This window comes from Dunckerocampus dactyliophorus, chromosome 2 (assembly GCF_027744805.1).
Source record: "Dunckerocampus dactyliophorus isolate RoL2022-P2 chromosome 2, RoL_Ddac_1.1, whole genome shotgun sequence".
Lineage (NCBI taxonomy): Eukaryota > Metazoa > Chordata > Actinopteri > Syngnathiformes > Syngnathidae > Dunckerocampus > Dunckerocampus dactyliophorus.
In genome coordinates this window covers 13651268-13666794 of record NC_072820.1, presented here as the reverse complement: position 1 = coordinate 13666794, position 15527 = coordinate 13651268, and the positions used below count along the sequence as shown (strand labels likewise).

Below are 15527 nucleotides of genomic sequence, written 5' to 3'. Positions count from 1 at the left end.
TGCCTGATACACTTTCGCACAGGTGGCATCCCACCTCTGATACTTCCGAAGCAGGAAATTCTCTCATTCTGTGTCAGTGCCGTTCACACAGAAAAGCAACACATGAGAAAGACAGGAAAGAGCTGGCTTATGTAAACAGTGTCTGCAGTGCCGCCTCTGTTACTCCTCGGATTGTACCTTAGGAGCATGAAATTGCTGGGCTGTAACCTCATTCCATGTCAGTGCTGTTCACACAGGAGTTTTTTTGGGTACTCCGGTTTCCTCCCACATTCCACATGCACTGGAATCACCGGTCTGCCGTGTTGGCACATGCGCACGTGCGACCAGATAAAAGTATGTGACCCGAGGGATGCACTTTGTACCTTGAAAAATAGTACGTAAAAAAAAAAGAATTCATTTGTCACGATAAAAAACAAAATCTGCTGACGCAACAGCAGCACGACACAGCGGCAGCAGTCCGTGCTCCCATGCAGCCCACCACCACAGCTTCAAAAAATCCCAGGGGAAGCCCTGAATCCAATCAGTTCACACAGAACAGTACAGCAAGAATGCAGAGAAAAAAGCCTACATATGGCGAGTGTCAAATGTGCTATAGGTGCAGTCCTGCCTCTGTTATGGCTCGGATTCTACCTCCAAAGCCGGAAAATTACCATTTAAGTGCTCTTCACACAGGAAGAGCAACACATGAGAAAGCTGGGAAAAATCCGGCATATACAAGGAGGGCAAAAGTGGTTACAGGAGCCATCCTGCCTCTGTTACGGCTCAGATACAGTAAAGCTGTGATACTACCTCCAAAACTTTGGCAGGGGGACCTCCTTCGACTTCTGTGTAATTTGATCTTGTTTGTTGCTATGATTCATTAGAAGCGAATTTACTTGTATGAAAAATACCGATGTCCAGTGATGGCTGCCTTTGTGTTGTCTGTCATACGTCACCCAAAACGAGGAGTGACGGATTTATTAACGTCGACAACCTGCGAGTGACTGACAAATATTTTGAATGTTTCAGTGTTGCATTAGCGCAAATTGAATTCCAGCACAGCAGTGTGCCAAATGTGACACCTTAACTTGCATTGTGGTTACGTACAGAACAGTGGCCAATAATAGAGCAAAGGACTGGATACCACCCAAATTGATTCTGAATAGGCAGCCTACACAACACATGTCCAGTTATCTAATCCCTCGAGGTAACACAATAAATCCTGTTGCAAGCCCACTAAAGACCGAGAGAGCCAAATAAAGTTTATCTTTTCCAGTTAATTTTATTTTCTATTTCCACTCAAGCATCTCCAGCTTGATGCCAGGCAGCAGCGACAAGTAATTATTTTAATACAGATCTTTGTATTTAATACAAACTAGACAACCGAAAGGCTGCTGAATGCTTAGTAAGAGCCTTGAGGCAATGCCCGGACATCATTTTATGCAGAATTATAAAAAATAATGTCATTTGGATGGACAGCAGCGATAGCATAACCGCTTCATTCTCAGCAGCTCTTTGTACAGCAAACACATGGAATGACCTCATGTGGCCTCCCTCGTGGCGTGATGGGTTTTTTTCCAACTTGCATTGTCTTGTACGTGAAGCATGCACTAAGCTTACCCATCCTACTGCTTTAAATAAATGGAGATTTGTCTGGAAAATAAGACAAAAGCAATTCATACGTTCTACAGCATTAAAGAAAGTTTGTCTCCACTTTGTTAGTGTTTATTCCGTTTAAGTGTCAGCTCTGAATAATTTTGAAAAGGTATTTAAAGAGCTGGATGTGTAAAGTTGCATTTAGCACTCATGTGAACTTGTGATCTTACTGTGAGCTGGCAAATATATTTGCTGTGGAAATTAGCATTTGTGTGAAGAATAATTTACTTTGAGCCAACTGGAATGTTTGGGGGTGCCATTTCAATAATGAAAGGCTAGAATACAAACTTGTCATGTTCACTAAATGATCCATCATCTATTTACAATGTGTAATAAATATCCACATATACTGAATATCCAGATCTTATTGAATATCAACAGCAACACACACTTATTATTCCAGCAGCAAGGCACAGAAAACAGTCACATGGATGAGATTTTGCTGCATGCTTTAAATGGAAAAAAATAGCACCATCTGGTGGACAAATATGCTAATTTTAAGTTAAAGCCAGCAGTCCACATTGAAATCTTAAAGGACTTTATTGGATGTTATGATAAATGTGGGACCAAATATTGCATTTTCAATGGTTTTGAGGAGGACTACGAACAAATGTGTTCGTTTTTGTACAAGTGTGACCTGTATTCATTCCACACAGCCAAAATGGCTTGAAAATAACACTGAATGGCACAAAATGTCACGAGGATTTCTTTCGGGTTATAATTATTGCAGTGCTTGCTTTCAATATCCCCCAATTTATTCACTGCTCCCACGTTCACGTTCGGCAGAGTTTAATCATATTTTTATTTTTAGCAACTGATCACAACAATATCCGCTGGGCTGGAGCCTAATCAGATGAAACACTGCCCACCTTTCTCTAAAACATAATAAAGAAAGCTTGGAGTAAATTGAGCCACATGCTGTTTATGTTCTAATTAAAGTCCACCCCAACGACATAAATCCCATCTGCGTCCGATCTGGATGGCTCTCAGAGGGTGCACTATCAGTAGGAAGGCACAAAAGCAATCAGCAAAACTCCTTTCAGATGGTATCCATATTTAGACACAAACACACACACACACACACACACACACACACTTGCATACATACATACATACAAAGTGTGTTATGTAACAAGAATGTTGTCGTTTCTATTGCATGTAATCCCTTGTAGCATCTTAATCCCGAGGCTGAGCAAACTTTTCTTGTCAAAACTTGCTGTTCCAGGGCAAGTAAAAACAGCAAACAAGTAAATCATTTCAAAATTGCAGACTGACTGAACTCAGTTCCATCAAACATAGTCCTGTACTATGTTATTCGAAATCAACCTGTTTGTTCCTTTGAAAGAAGCCCCATAGATTTTGACGAGGATGGGCAAAAATTTCCTGACTTTTGTCAAATGTACGGTACATTAGTTTATAATCAAACATACATTAACTGGACACCTCATTAGGTACACTTCCCGTACTGTATATCTAATGATATCCAATACAAGCGCTGTATCAAATTGTCTGCCTTTGCAAGAACAATCAACACATGATAATGTATATCAATAATATATATAAAAATAAAAATCATAAAATATATATAAACTGTATATATATATATATATATATATATATATATATATATATATATATATATATATCTTTATTATTTGTAACTTATCATTGGGGCTGTCCAAAATAGCGCATTAACACTGGTGACTAATTGATTTCATTAATTACGTAGCATTATTTTAGCATAATTACAGGCCACGTCTCTGTGGGGGAACAGTGTAGAGTCCCCACAGAGTCACACAGAGTCTGACGCTATTTTATAACTTTATTCTGACCCGAAAACTCACTCACACTATCTCCAACTCACAAACATGCCTCCTGTCCCTTCATCATCGGAATGACACTTCCTCATTGTCGTTAGATGACTGCGTGATGCATTCACAGACACGCCGAACATCACAGCACACGTCTTTATTATGTGTGCATGTGTTGTCTGAATAAACAGAAAGGCAAAGAAAAGCAATAAGTGGATATTCTTATCACTCACTTTGTGACTCCTAATGCGAGAGAAAAGTATTGTAGGGGTGTACCCTTTCTATCCTATCAATAAAAATTTCGTACATTTTTTATGTATAAATGGATGTTCTCATGAAAAGGTCCCATGTTTTTCATACCTTTCAATACAGCGCATTAATATCTTTAAAAATGTTGTATTTGGATCTCATTAGAGTTTGTACCTAATGGAGTGTCTAGTTAATGTTCTGAAACTAACTTTACTCCCATCTATTTTAGGGAGCGTCCATCCAGCATCCATCCATTTAATGGCCCCGGAAAGAGGAAATGTGTTTTTCTGGAGTTCCTCTACTACTGGTTTCACCGTCCAACTTCCTGAGAAACATAATAATCATCAACTGCCTCCCAGTGAAACATCATTTGCATGCATGACTACCAGAGAAATCTACTTGCCATCGTTTCATTTGCCTCATTCAACAGCAGGACGCCCAAACATCACAGGCCGTTTTTTTTCCCTCCAGGGAGCAGCTGAGACTTGATGACCCAAAAGTTGCACACTAGTGGCCCATTATCCCATTTATATTGAGTCCCTAATTGGATCTTTTATGTTAGTAGATGTTGGGTTGTTTAATGATCCTCAACGGCAAATCTTTAAATGCACGGTATAATGCAGTTGTTCAACGCGTTTATGGTCAGTTTACGTTTAGTGCCTAGATGGGTATGGGGTCACTGTGGTATGTACTGTATGTATGTTTGATAGGACCCTACCTGACATTATCATGCCGCTGGATATAGATTTTGTGAAAGATCCTTTCAGGGGGCTTCAGGAAGTCCTCCTTCATCTCCATAGCTACATTCCTGGGCAACAGGCTCATGAGGAGGCGCTCCTGCATATGTGTTTGGATGCAAAACGAGAGTACATCAGATCAATGACACGTCTAAAACAGCCTCATTGTCATTTCATTGTGCACAAAATGTGACCGCACCTGTTTCTCATTCTCGTCCTCCATGCGGAGTCTGTCCTCTATGCAGTTGCGAGCCTGCAGGAAAGCCTTCCTCTGCGCTCGCTCCGTCAGGATACGCACAAACAGGCCCGACAGGTTGACGCTGGTGAACAGCACCGTGTTGGCAACCAGCTAAGATAAGAAAAAAAAATACGGTAAAAATGAACTGTCTTGCATTTGATAAGAATAAGGAACTGTTTCTGATGTTGAGTCTTGTGGGTCATTTTGTCTTCATGTCCTGTTAAAAATGAAAACACCATAAATAGTACATGTACCATCGGTGAATTTTCGGTATTTTTGTGCATTTATACACTGACCAGTCTCAACATAAGGTACGAGGTGCAATAAAAGAGTGTGAAATATCAGACAATATGCTTTTACGCAGCAAAACCTGAAATCTAAGCAATTTTTTTGTGATGTCACTTCCTGTGTGGATGGACTGAAAGAAGCTCTGCACCAATCTCAAAGTTTGGAACTATTTTGGCAATTTTCCTGCACACAGATCTTGACTATAATTACAGATCTGTTTCCTGACACGACTGGCTTTATACCGTCTAGCGTGAAGAACTAACTCGTTAAAAAGTGCTGACGATCGCCAACACGACAAGCTAATTGTTTCCTTGATCTTCCAAGGAGGAGAGGAGGAGCACATGGGAGGAGGTCAGGAACCAGGTACGCTACAGGAGATAATTGTGATATTGAATGTTATAAGGGAGGAGCTAAACAGCAAAACAGATAAACAGCATGAAAACCGAAAGTGAAACACATTAAGGATTAGAAGAATGAAAATGCATCACTTCGGAAACAAATGCATGGGCTGGAAGGAAAAGTGAAAAAAGTATTTAAGAAACAAAATGATGAAAAGGATCACATATCGCAAATGATGCGCAGAGCGGATGATTTGGAGCAGTCGACACGCATGAGCAATGTAATTGTGACTGGGCTTCACATAACACGCAGGTCTTATTCTGATAACGAAGGAGGACAAGATGTTGCTCCAACAGAGCAGCAGGTGACCAACTTTCTGCAGTCAAAAGGGGTGGATGTGGATGTCAACAACATGGTTACATGCACCCCAAGGTTTGTCAGGAATCACAACACAACACCTGTCATCATCATAAAGCGCATCTGACAAAACGCAATGCTGACATCGTCAAGAAGGCACACGACTTAAGGAAGCAGGGGGAAAATTCAAGGCACTCGGAGCGCCAACTGCAAATCAGGTTAAATGGAGGACCGCAGCGAGCCAAAGTACTTGTTAACGACATTCAAGGAACTGGACAAATATTGAAGATTACATCAAATACAAGGAAATTAAAGACATAACCCACAAAGACTTGATACAGCTTTGCAGTCAACATCCTCAATGTTTTATTGTATTTAATGTTTTACTAATTAAAATGTATTCTTTTTTATTCTTAACCATTTATTCACAATTTATCATTTTTCAAATTGTATTTATTCCCTTAATACCTCAGAAGTTATATAGTGTCTGTATTTTAACTCCTATTTGCTTCTTGATTTTATTTTTTAACACCATCCTTTCATACAGGAAGTGGGGAAAATATGTCAATGACAAAATGTCGGAAAGTGAAATATTGTGTCAACGTGGAAAAGATATGGTGTGAATGAACACCATACCAAATTTATTATTGTTGCTATTAATATTTATTCTCAGACATTTTCGGACTCTAGTTAGTTATAATGGGAAAAAAACACCAGAAATCAAGGTAAAAAATATATTTAAATATAAAATATTAAAATATTTTGACTGACCCAATTTTTTTTTTATGTGCTTGACCAATTGGCTTATGAAATATGTTCTCAAATTTGACATATTTATTAAAATTAACAAATTTTCTTATTCTGTTGGCAGATTTTTTTGCTTATTTTAAGGAGTATAGTTCATATTTTAGTACATATTAATATATATTACGACAAGTAAATTGGTCTAACATAAAAAGTGCTTGGTAAGAACAAATATTTTTATATATATAAGTATTTTTGACATTAATTTGAGGTACTACATATTGTTGAGTGTTGCCTTTTGCATTAGAACCAAATAAGGTAAAAAAAAAAGTATGAGAATATTTTCCAAAAATATATGTATACATCTTTCAGAAAAACATCACATTTTTGAGAAAAAAAGGAGTAGTATTATTTGAATAAATTATATAATAAATAATTCATTTTAATCATAGTTGTATGGAGGAGCACAAGAGTGCTTGGCTCATGACAGAAAATATTGAATTTCGCTTCAAATACAAACATTTTTCATTATTATTTCATTTTTCTTATCATAATTTAACATTAATAGCATAACGTCAAGATTTTTTTTTCTAAAAAATGTACAATAAAGAACAAAAATGGACAATAAAGAACAAGCTTAGTAGGCCCAATGAAATCGGTTTTATTTGTTTCCCAAATTCCATTTTATTTGTTCCTAAATTCTGTTTTTTTCCATTTAATTTTTTTTTAATTCATTGTTTTACTTTTTACACTTACTTTATCACCATAGATTGTATGTTTTTTGTGTCAGTGTGTTCATTAAATGCAAAAACCCTTACATTTACAGTATTGATGCGATAGATCACTGGACATTTGCTGCTCAGTATTTCAAAAACGGCTGTAGCTTCACCAACTTTTCTACATTTTCATTGCAACAAAATCCTCAACCAACTATTTTATCCATGCTTGTGGTTAGCGATTGCAATCACTTGATTAATGCAAGCTATTTTTTCTGACACCCTTGTTTTGTTACCACTATTAAACAGGAACAGAAGTGTGGTGTGTGTTGAAAATGTATTTTGACTGTTGCTAAGTGAGGTAGTACTGTATTAGCGCGGTGCCTCTTGCAACCTTGGCTCTTGTCCTTATTTCACAACCAACTTGCACAAAGTCAGCGGGCATCCCATCCCATCATACAGCCTGTGTGAGTGGCACACGTACAGCTGCACTACCATGCTCCGCTAAATTAAGCTAACCCAGCCCGCTTGCACTGGCCACTGCTCTACGTGAGCTCATGCTCGGTGACAAGTAAGAGTTTTTTCGCCGACTTAGCCGGTTTGTCAGGTTGACATGTTAAGTTCAGGAGGGGGCTGGTCACAAATGTTCCTCCTCACGATGACAGCATTACATTCACACTATCATTTTCTGCGAGATTCTACATTTAACAGTAGATTCCGTTTTTATCGGCCAATTCCGCTATTCCATCTGTGATTCCGTTAACGCAGAAATTACAGTGCCATAGTTGTGCAAATGACCCCCAATACCTTGAACATGTTTGCTTTTGTATTTGGGTCTGTTTGTTTTTGGACATACGTCCACTATAAAAGGACTATGGCCTTGGGAGACACCTATTAATGTGACTTTCATATCATAAGGTCTTGAAAAAAATATGACGTTATTTTGAAAATGTGCACTATAGAATGAACTGCAGGCCACAAATGACCCCAGGGCCATAGTTTGGACACCACCCAATTTAATGTACCTAAAACTGAATTGAACTAGTTTCCTATGATGCGTCTTTATTTTAGCATGAGAGAATGTGTCACCTGCTTCATCCTTGGCTGCTTTTCACCTTGATTTTTTTTTTCTCCACTCAAGGTTGCTTGACTTTGTACAATGAACCAGACAAGACACTCACATTCACACTGTTACCCTTGGACAGATATACAATTATATACGTTATTCTCTGCATATCTTCAGGTCATTCATCATTAATCTTTTCTATAGCTGTAGGTAATGAAACGAGAGCGCTTAAACAAATTTACAACACGCTACTTCCCCGCCATTATGGTGTCATTTCAGGGCTAGTATGCGTTGATTTGTTTCCCAAATACGCCGGTAACAACACAAATGAATAAGAATGGATATTTAGTAGCGTCCACGGATGTCTGACTTAAATTATTAGCTCTTTTGTGGTGCAATAACTAAAGTTAGTGCATCTTCGGTAGTAGTGACATTTTTATTATGTCATTCTGCAAAGAAATTATGAACAAGACAATAATGCTTTCTTTGTAATTTGCACCAGAGATACCGCTGCATTAATGGCTGTTATTATAAACTGTAGATGTTTACGGTTATGTTTGGGAGTGTTTGCTTTTGGAGTTCATTTATTTCAGTCTTGTGGACACATACACCACAAGGACAAAAGTCTTGGGACACACCACTTATGTCTGTATCTAAATTCCAAGACAATTTGGATAGTCAAATGCTCCCAACTTTGTGGCAACTGTAGAAGTGGGTCCTTTTTGGTTCCCAGTGCACAAAGCAGGGTCCATAAAGGAATGTGATCACCTTTGGGGTGAACTACATTAACCACTAAGACCTGTCTCAAGTCCAACATTAGTGACCTCTGACCTACCAAATGGATAAATGGACAAAAATTCCCACAGATACTCAAAGTCTTGTTGACAGTCCTCCCAAAATGGTGGATACTGTTACAAGGGTATGTTGTATGAGCTTCATTTTTGTCGTAAAGCTCAGAATCTACACTAACTTACTAAATGTATGCGTGTTGAGTAATTTTTAGTGGCTAGTAAATCTATACGACAAAACAAGCTGTACACTGACTACTGTAATGTATGGTATATATACTGTAAGTATTTTCTATAGTATAGTCGCTTCAGAAGTTAAAGTGCAGTAAAAATGCATGCTGAAAAGTGACAGGTGTACTCACTTTTGGGAGGAAATTCTGGACTATAAACCGCAAATTTTTCCACACACTTTAAAACCTGCGGCTTAAACAATTATGCGGCTAATTTATGGCTAAAAGAACTACAGTTCTCATGATGCTTAGAGAGCTGATTCAGGGCGTAGTGCATTAGAGTAGTCAGGTGGACGCTAACGTCACATTCACATGGTCAGATCATCCCAAATTTTTTTAATAGTGGGTTAGGTCACCCACCAGTCCATTACTGTGTGTATACATTGACTCAGACGGCGCACCCTACTGGATAAATATTATGCATGTGAAAATTCTGCTCAAGACGCCCCGCTTTCTTTCAAACTAGGTATACTGACGTCGAGTCCTGTGTCCGCGTGCCCACCAACTCGCGTGAACCCCAAGTTGCGTGGGGGTGTAAGGGCCTATTCAACACTGCTCGCAGCTTTAATTATTCTTTAAATTTGGTGGGTGGGACTTCAGGTGCGCTCAATAGTCCAGAATTTACTGTACTCTCAATGTGAGCATAAAAAAATCATTGCACTTTTGGGTACCTCTAAAGCAGTGACTTCAAACTTTTCCATACATTTGTATGTTTATGCTACGCCTATCAATTATGTCTTTTGGTAGGTTTGGATCTTGGGAAGGAACCAAAGTTCTAATTCGGGCTTTGAGCTGAAAAGATTATGAAAACTCAGTCCTAAAAGAACAATAATGTCCTCTTTTTAGTTCCTATCGGTGTAATAACCAGGATTCTATATTTCTATTAGTAATAAAAACTTAATGTGTCTATAACTGAATGACACTAAAATAATGAGGGTGGTGAGAGAAAATATTTTTAAAATATAGTGTTTTTAAAATACATAAAAAAGTAGGAAGAAGTACTGTAATAAACTTGGGAAATAAGATATGTCAAGCAGACAGGGCCACGGATGTGGTGCAGGTCTGAAATGTGTGTGTGCGTGTGTGCAGGGTCATGCCACAGGGCTCATCTCCAAGCTTAATGGATTAGCTGTCTCTGTGTCCGTGCGGCTAACACTGTCCTTCACACGGGCTGCTGAGGTGTCTCGTCGGCCGCACCGATGTAGGAGGGGGGTGGAGAAACAATCTCCTCAGCAAATACACTGTCATCAGCCGAGCGCGTGATGAACTGATCAAATCTTAATTTGCTTTTCCTGGAATGGAACCCACATCCTAGTGTTGGAGGTAGCGATGTTCCATTTGTGGTGGGGGTCAATCTGACTGCTTTGCTCACACCTCAAACGAGGAGTTACATTCTTAAATTTAGGGTTTTATTACTCTAGGTACTTAAAAACAGCAGAGTGCTCCTGTCATGTGGACGATATTTGACTAGCGCATTTGCAGTACAGTAGACGCCCCTACAACGTAAATAATCCGTTCCGAGAACATTTACGTTATAGGGTTTTTACGTTATACGATTATACGATACACTGATTGTAATAGGGGTACGTAAATTAAAATTAAAAACAATTTGTGGCTTTTATGGGTGCGCCCGAACACCTCACGGTCCAAGGAAAACGGAGCAGAAAGCAGAAGGCACATGGGCATGAAGTTGTTCATTGCTCTGTGTGCGTCATATGAACAATTAAATACATTTGATGATTATTTTGTGCATTAAGAGTGTTTAATCTTGAAGATTTCATTTACAGTGGTGTTCCAGTCCCTGCACGGTGCAGCGGTGAAAGCCTGTTACTGTGAGTGGGGATTCCCCCAAAAATTAGGCTTAATCGTTGGTTTTATGTATTTTTGTACTTCGGATACTGCTTTATCATGATTGTTCAACTTTCCCCTTCAATTTCGTATTAAATTAATATGCAGACGTAAATCATAGACATCGTGAGTGGACGAAAAAGTGAAGGTAAAATTCAAGCCATTCAAACGGAAGGATGCCAACATCAGATGGGAATAAAAGATATGTAAGATGATTACTTATTACTGACCAGTGCTCATGTGAAACTATCAAAATGTGACCATGCAAAATACCCATTTTTGACTCGGAATTACTATAAAATTGATTAACCAGTTAATCATGCTCAATATTTCAAGTTAATTAAGATAAAAATGTTTATGTTTAAGTGTGCAGGAGTAGAATATATGAAGGATCTTTGACTAGAGGTTTTTGCAGTAGGTCCTTTAAAACAGCAGAGTGCTTGTGTCACACAGAGGATCTTTTACTCGTGTTTGGGTTTTTGCAGTAGGTGCAGCTGTAGGATTATAGGTTTAAATTTAAGTTTAACTGTCAAAATGTGTGTGTATGTGTGTGCGTGAGGGTGTGTGGTGTTTGGACTTGCCCTACTTCTGCTGCTGCTGGCAGGATGTCACTCCACTCCTTCATTTCCAGCCATCTCCTCTGGGGCTGATTCATATCCCCAGGGTAACAGTCACACTATTTCTCTCTCTGCTTGTATGCATCACCACCAGCCAACCATGGCCTGTTATCGTGCTCAAGTTCACTATTTTTGTCAAATCCCTCCCTGCTTGCCTTGTTGATCCTGCAGTATTTTGAATGTTTTGTCACCCGTGGTTCAAAAGTGACTGAACCACAAGGAGCTGTCCTCAGTGCTGAATTGAAGTGCTCAGCCCTATGTCCTTCCCTGCCAGAAATAATGGTCCAATAGGAGACCATGCCTAGTTAGTTATTGCACTCCTGTGGCTCTTTTCCAGGTCCCACAGGGCAAAAAAGGTGACCCTGCAGTGACAACACATTGTTCCCCTAAATGTGGAGTTCAGTGACTAAGTTTACCTACAATATCACTTGAAATTGGGATTGCATTGCAGTTTTGTTTGCAAATTGGGTATTTTTTGGCAGAATTAAAAATATTGAACAAATTTCTACACAACATTATGGAGAGGCTTATTCATGAATCAAGGTGGAACGCATTCAGTTTTTCTGTGTTTTGGGTTAAAAGAACAAATGTACACAGTAAATAATGTGTTAATTTGAATGACAAAAGTCCCCAGTATGCAGGAGCTGGGTGTCTCTGAAAGTGTCCAATCTGCTGTTGATCCAAATTAGGATCATTCTAGTTTTATTTTTGGTAGCCCCTGAGATGGTACCCTCCAAAGTAGTGCATTTGTACCCTTGACACATGGTTTATCAGTATTTTAGGCTTTAAAAGACGTAAGGTCATTGTTGTACTAGTACTAGTGGGCGGGGCGATTCAACAACATCAGACCAGCCTGGAAATTAAGTTTACATTTTTACAGCATAGCTAAAAACAGCAGAACACTGTTTTTGATCTTTGACTAGTGTTTTTGCAGTATGTCCTCAAAAACAGCAGACCGCTCCTGTCATTAAGAGGATCTTTGACTTGTGCTTCTGCAGTAGTTTCCGAAAAAGAGCAAATCTCTCCTTTCACATAGAGGACCTTTGACCTGTGCTTCTGAAGTAGATTCCTAAAAACAGATAAACGCTCCTGTCATATATAGAGGATCTTTGACTCACTTTTTTTGCAGTAGGTCCTTACAAAAAGCAGAGCGCTCCTCTCATATAGAGGATTTTTGGCTAGCGTAAACATATTGCTTCTATTTTACTTACGATTATATTAGCCATACAGTGTGGTAAATATTTTAGAGTATGGCAGAGCTTTGCATTGGCATTAAATACAAAAATTTGAATAATACAGTGTACTGTGTACCTTGAGAGACAAAACGGACTCCCATCACCCTTTAAAAACATATATTTGCACCTTTAGGGCTGGCATGACCCCCCCATTGTATTTGGCCCCCCCAAATACAATGCAACTCTCAAACAAACCTTTATTATTGTAAACACTGAACAAATGTGGTTCAAATGTTAAGGTTTTCTTTAGTTTTAGAATGCTTGGTGAACCAAGCTGAATGCTGTCATGGGCTGCATATGGCCCGTGGGCCACAGGCTGCCAATCCCTGCGTTAGGTGTACAGTGTGGTGCCTTTGCATCCCTGACACTTGATTTTTCCATGCCCTTTTTTGCACAAACAGTCCAATGATTAGCCTATAGTAGTGTACACTGCACTGAGGGACCACTAATTGAAAAGTAGTCTTTTACAGCTTAGGGATATTTGTACCTTGGGGAAAAATTCCACGAGTCAGCCATATATGGTACATCAGTGGATGTTAAAAGGGACTTTTAGTGTATTCTTATGCAAACAGAAAGTGAGATGACACTTACCGTCCTCCATAATTTCTGTGTTTTCACCGTGACTGATGTGGCGGCCACAATCAGGTGGGAGACGGACACCATCAGTCCAAAGACCACAGCCAGGAGCGTCCGGACGGGCAGGAGAGCGTAGGCGACGAAGGTAACCAGGATGAGCTGCCACACGCCCTGGTCGGGGGATGTCGGGGGCTCCAAACCCATGGCTCCGAGGGAGAAGGGGCAGCAAAGGAAGGAGAAGGTGAATCCGAAGAGGAGGGTCAGGTTGACGATCTGCTGCAGCTGAGTGACCTGCAGGTACTTGACGTTGGTGACGATGAACAAGGAGGTGAAGATGACACAGTGCACCGGGTGGGAACCCTTGGAGATGGTGAGGCTGGGGCCGGACAGCAGCTCCACGCCAGCCAGCGTGGACGACATGAAGATGAGCACGGCCAGAGCTTTGAGAGTGGAGGTCTGCTCCAGCTTCAGGTTGTAGTTCTGGAAGAGAGACTCGAGCTCCTTGCAGTCGAACTCGTCCTCGCAGGCGATGCTCCTCACGGGGAAGCCCGGAGGACAGTGACTTCTCTTCCTCCTGCTTCGGACTTTCTGAAACGGTACTTCCTCCATGTCAGGGCCATTCATAAACTGAAGGTCCGACTCACTGCTTCTTCTTTTTTAAATTCTTTTGTTTGGGTCGAGCGGACCGGCGCCGAATCCCACGTTGGTCCACACTTCTTTATCCACAGGTTGAAGGTAGGCTCGGCTCGGTGGCGCCGCTGGGCGGTACAAACGCCATCTCTTTCAGTCCTCGTCCCCTCCAAATAATCAAAATAAGAAGACAGAACGTATGCAGAAGCTCCCAACGCGACCTCCACTCGCAACTTAGCGGCTCTTTGCGAGGCTCAGATGGGATCACGCATGCGCACTGTGAGGAAAACATAAGACCCAAGTCAGCTCCCCACACAGACAAGACGATCATGTCGAGTGTCCCCCTTTGTCCACCTCCCTCTCTCCCACCTACACCCTTTTCCATCATCGAAACAATCTAATTATGCTTCTATTCGCCTTTTCCTGCTTGCATCGCTGACACGTGCAAAGACCATGCAGTGTAATATGTGGACATAAGTCTTGGGACGCCACTGTTGGCAATGTGCTGTGGACACACACACAACATGCAATTAATCAATCAAGCTCAATCTCACTTCTTCATCTGGCCGAGACATTCTGGACAAATCAATGAACCCCTATAGGCCATATGCACCGGTACTTTTGCTCAGTTCACTGTCACATGTGGTTCACCTTTAAGTCCACTATTGCTATTATATTGATAATTTACTGTATGCCCTTCAGTGCATGCACTAATGTACCCCCATAGGACAAGTGTCTGATTTACAAATGCCCAGATATGTCCATTGTAAATAAGATCATTTGTGTGTTGCCACCACCATCACCACCAGCTCTTCCTTCATTCATTACCATGCAAGACGATTAGTCATCCATCACAGGCTGAGGGAGAAGGAAAGTTGACAGATGGATGGTCCATGTGAAAAGTCCAGCCCTGCCACAATGAGAGGACACTCTCATGCCTTCTGGTTGCTCCCTCCTTCGATTCCCCACTTGGTTTCACTTGCAAGGGGAGAAAGAGAAAAAATAGAAGATATGTTCTAAAAAGTAGGGCATAATAAAAGATTATATAGTCATTAAGGTTGAACTCAATGGCATGCACCTCATAACACCCCAAATAAATAATAAGACAGGAAAGTTGCAGTATAATCATTCATCCATCCATTTTCTATGCCGCTTCTCCTCGTTAGGGTGGCGGGGGTTATGCTGGAGCCTATCCCAGCTGACTTCGGGCGAGAGGCGGGGTACACCCTGGACTGGTCGCCAGCCAATCGCAGAGCACATATAGACAAACAATTAACCTAACATGCATGTTTTTTGGAGGAAGCCGGAGTACCCGGAGAAAACCCACACATGCATGGGGAGAACATGCAAATTCCACACAGAAAATGCCCAGCAGAGATTCGAACCCAGAGACTGTGTGGCCTGTGTGACTGTGTGCTAACCA

The 15527-nt window shown here is 40.5% G+C and overlaps 1 protein-coding gene across 9 annotated transcripts in view; it reads right to left on the bottom strand.

Moving 5' to 3' along the window:
- LOC129175005 (adenylate cyclase type 1-like) overlaps positions 1-14947 on the bottom strand; it is a 57056-nt gene extending 42109 nt beyond the window's left edge. For 3 of the 9 annotated variants that reach the window (XR_008568030.1, XM_054766528.1, XM_054766529.1), the window contains exons 1-3: positions 13490-14422; positions 4632-4781; positions 4414-4532 (exon numbers count right to left, since the gene is read on the bottom strand). Coding sequence is in view for 7 of the 9 variants with exons in the window: in XM_054766528.1 (XP_054622503.1) it covers positions 4414-4532; positions 4632-4781; positions 13490-14098 (878 nt within the window). In the remaining 2 variants the exon portion in view is untranslated. Of the gene's footprint in view, positions 1-4413; positions 4533-4631; positions 4782-13489; positions 14427-14932 lie in introns of those variants that run through there. The other 6 variants (XM_054766525.1, XM_054766526.1, XM_054766523.1 and 3 more) reach the window with 5 other exon arrangements.
- Between the last annotated feature and the right edge of the window lie 580 nt (positions 14948-15527).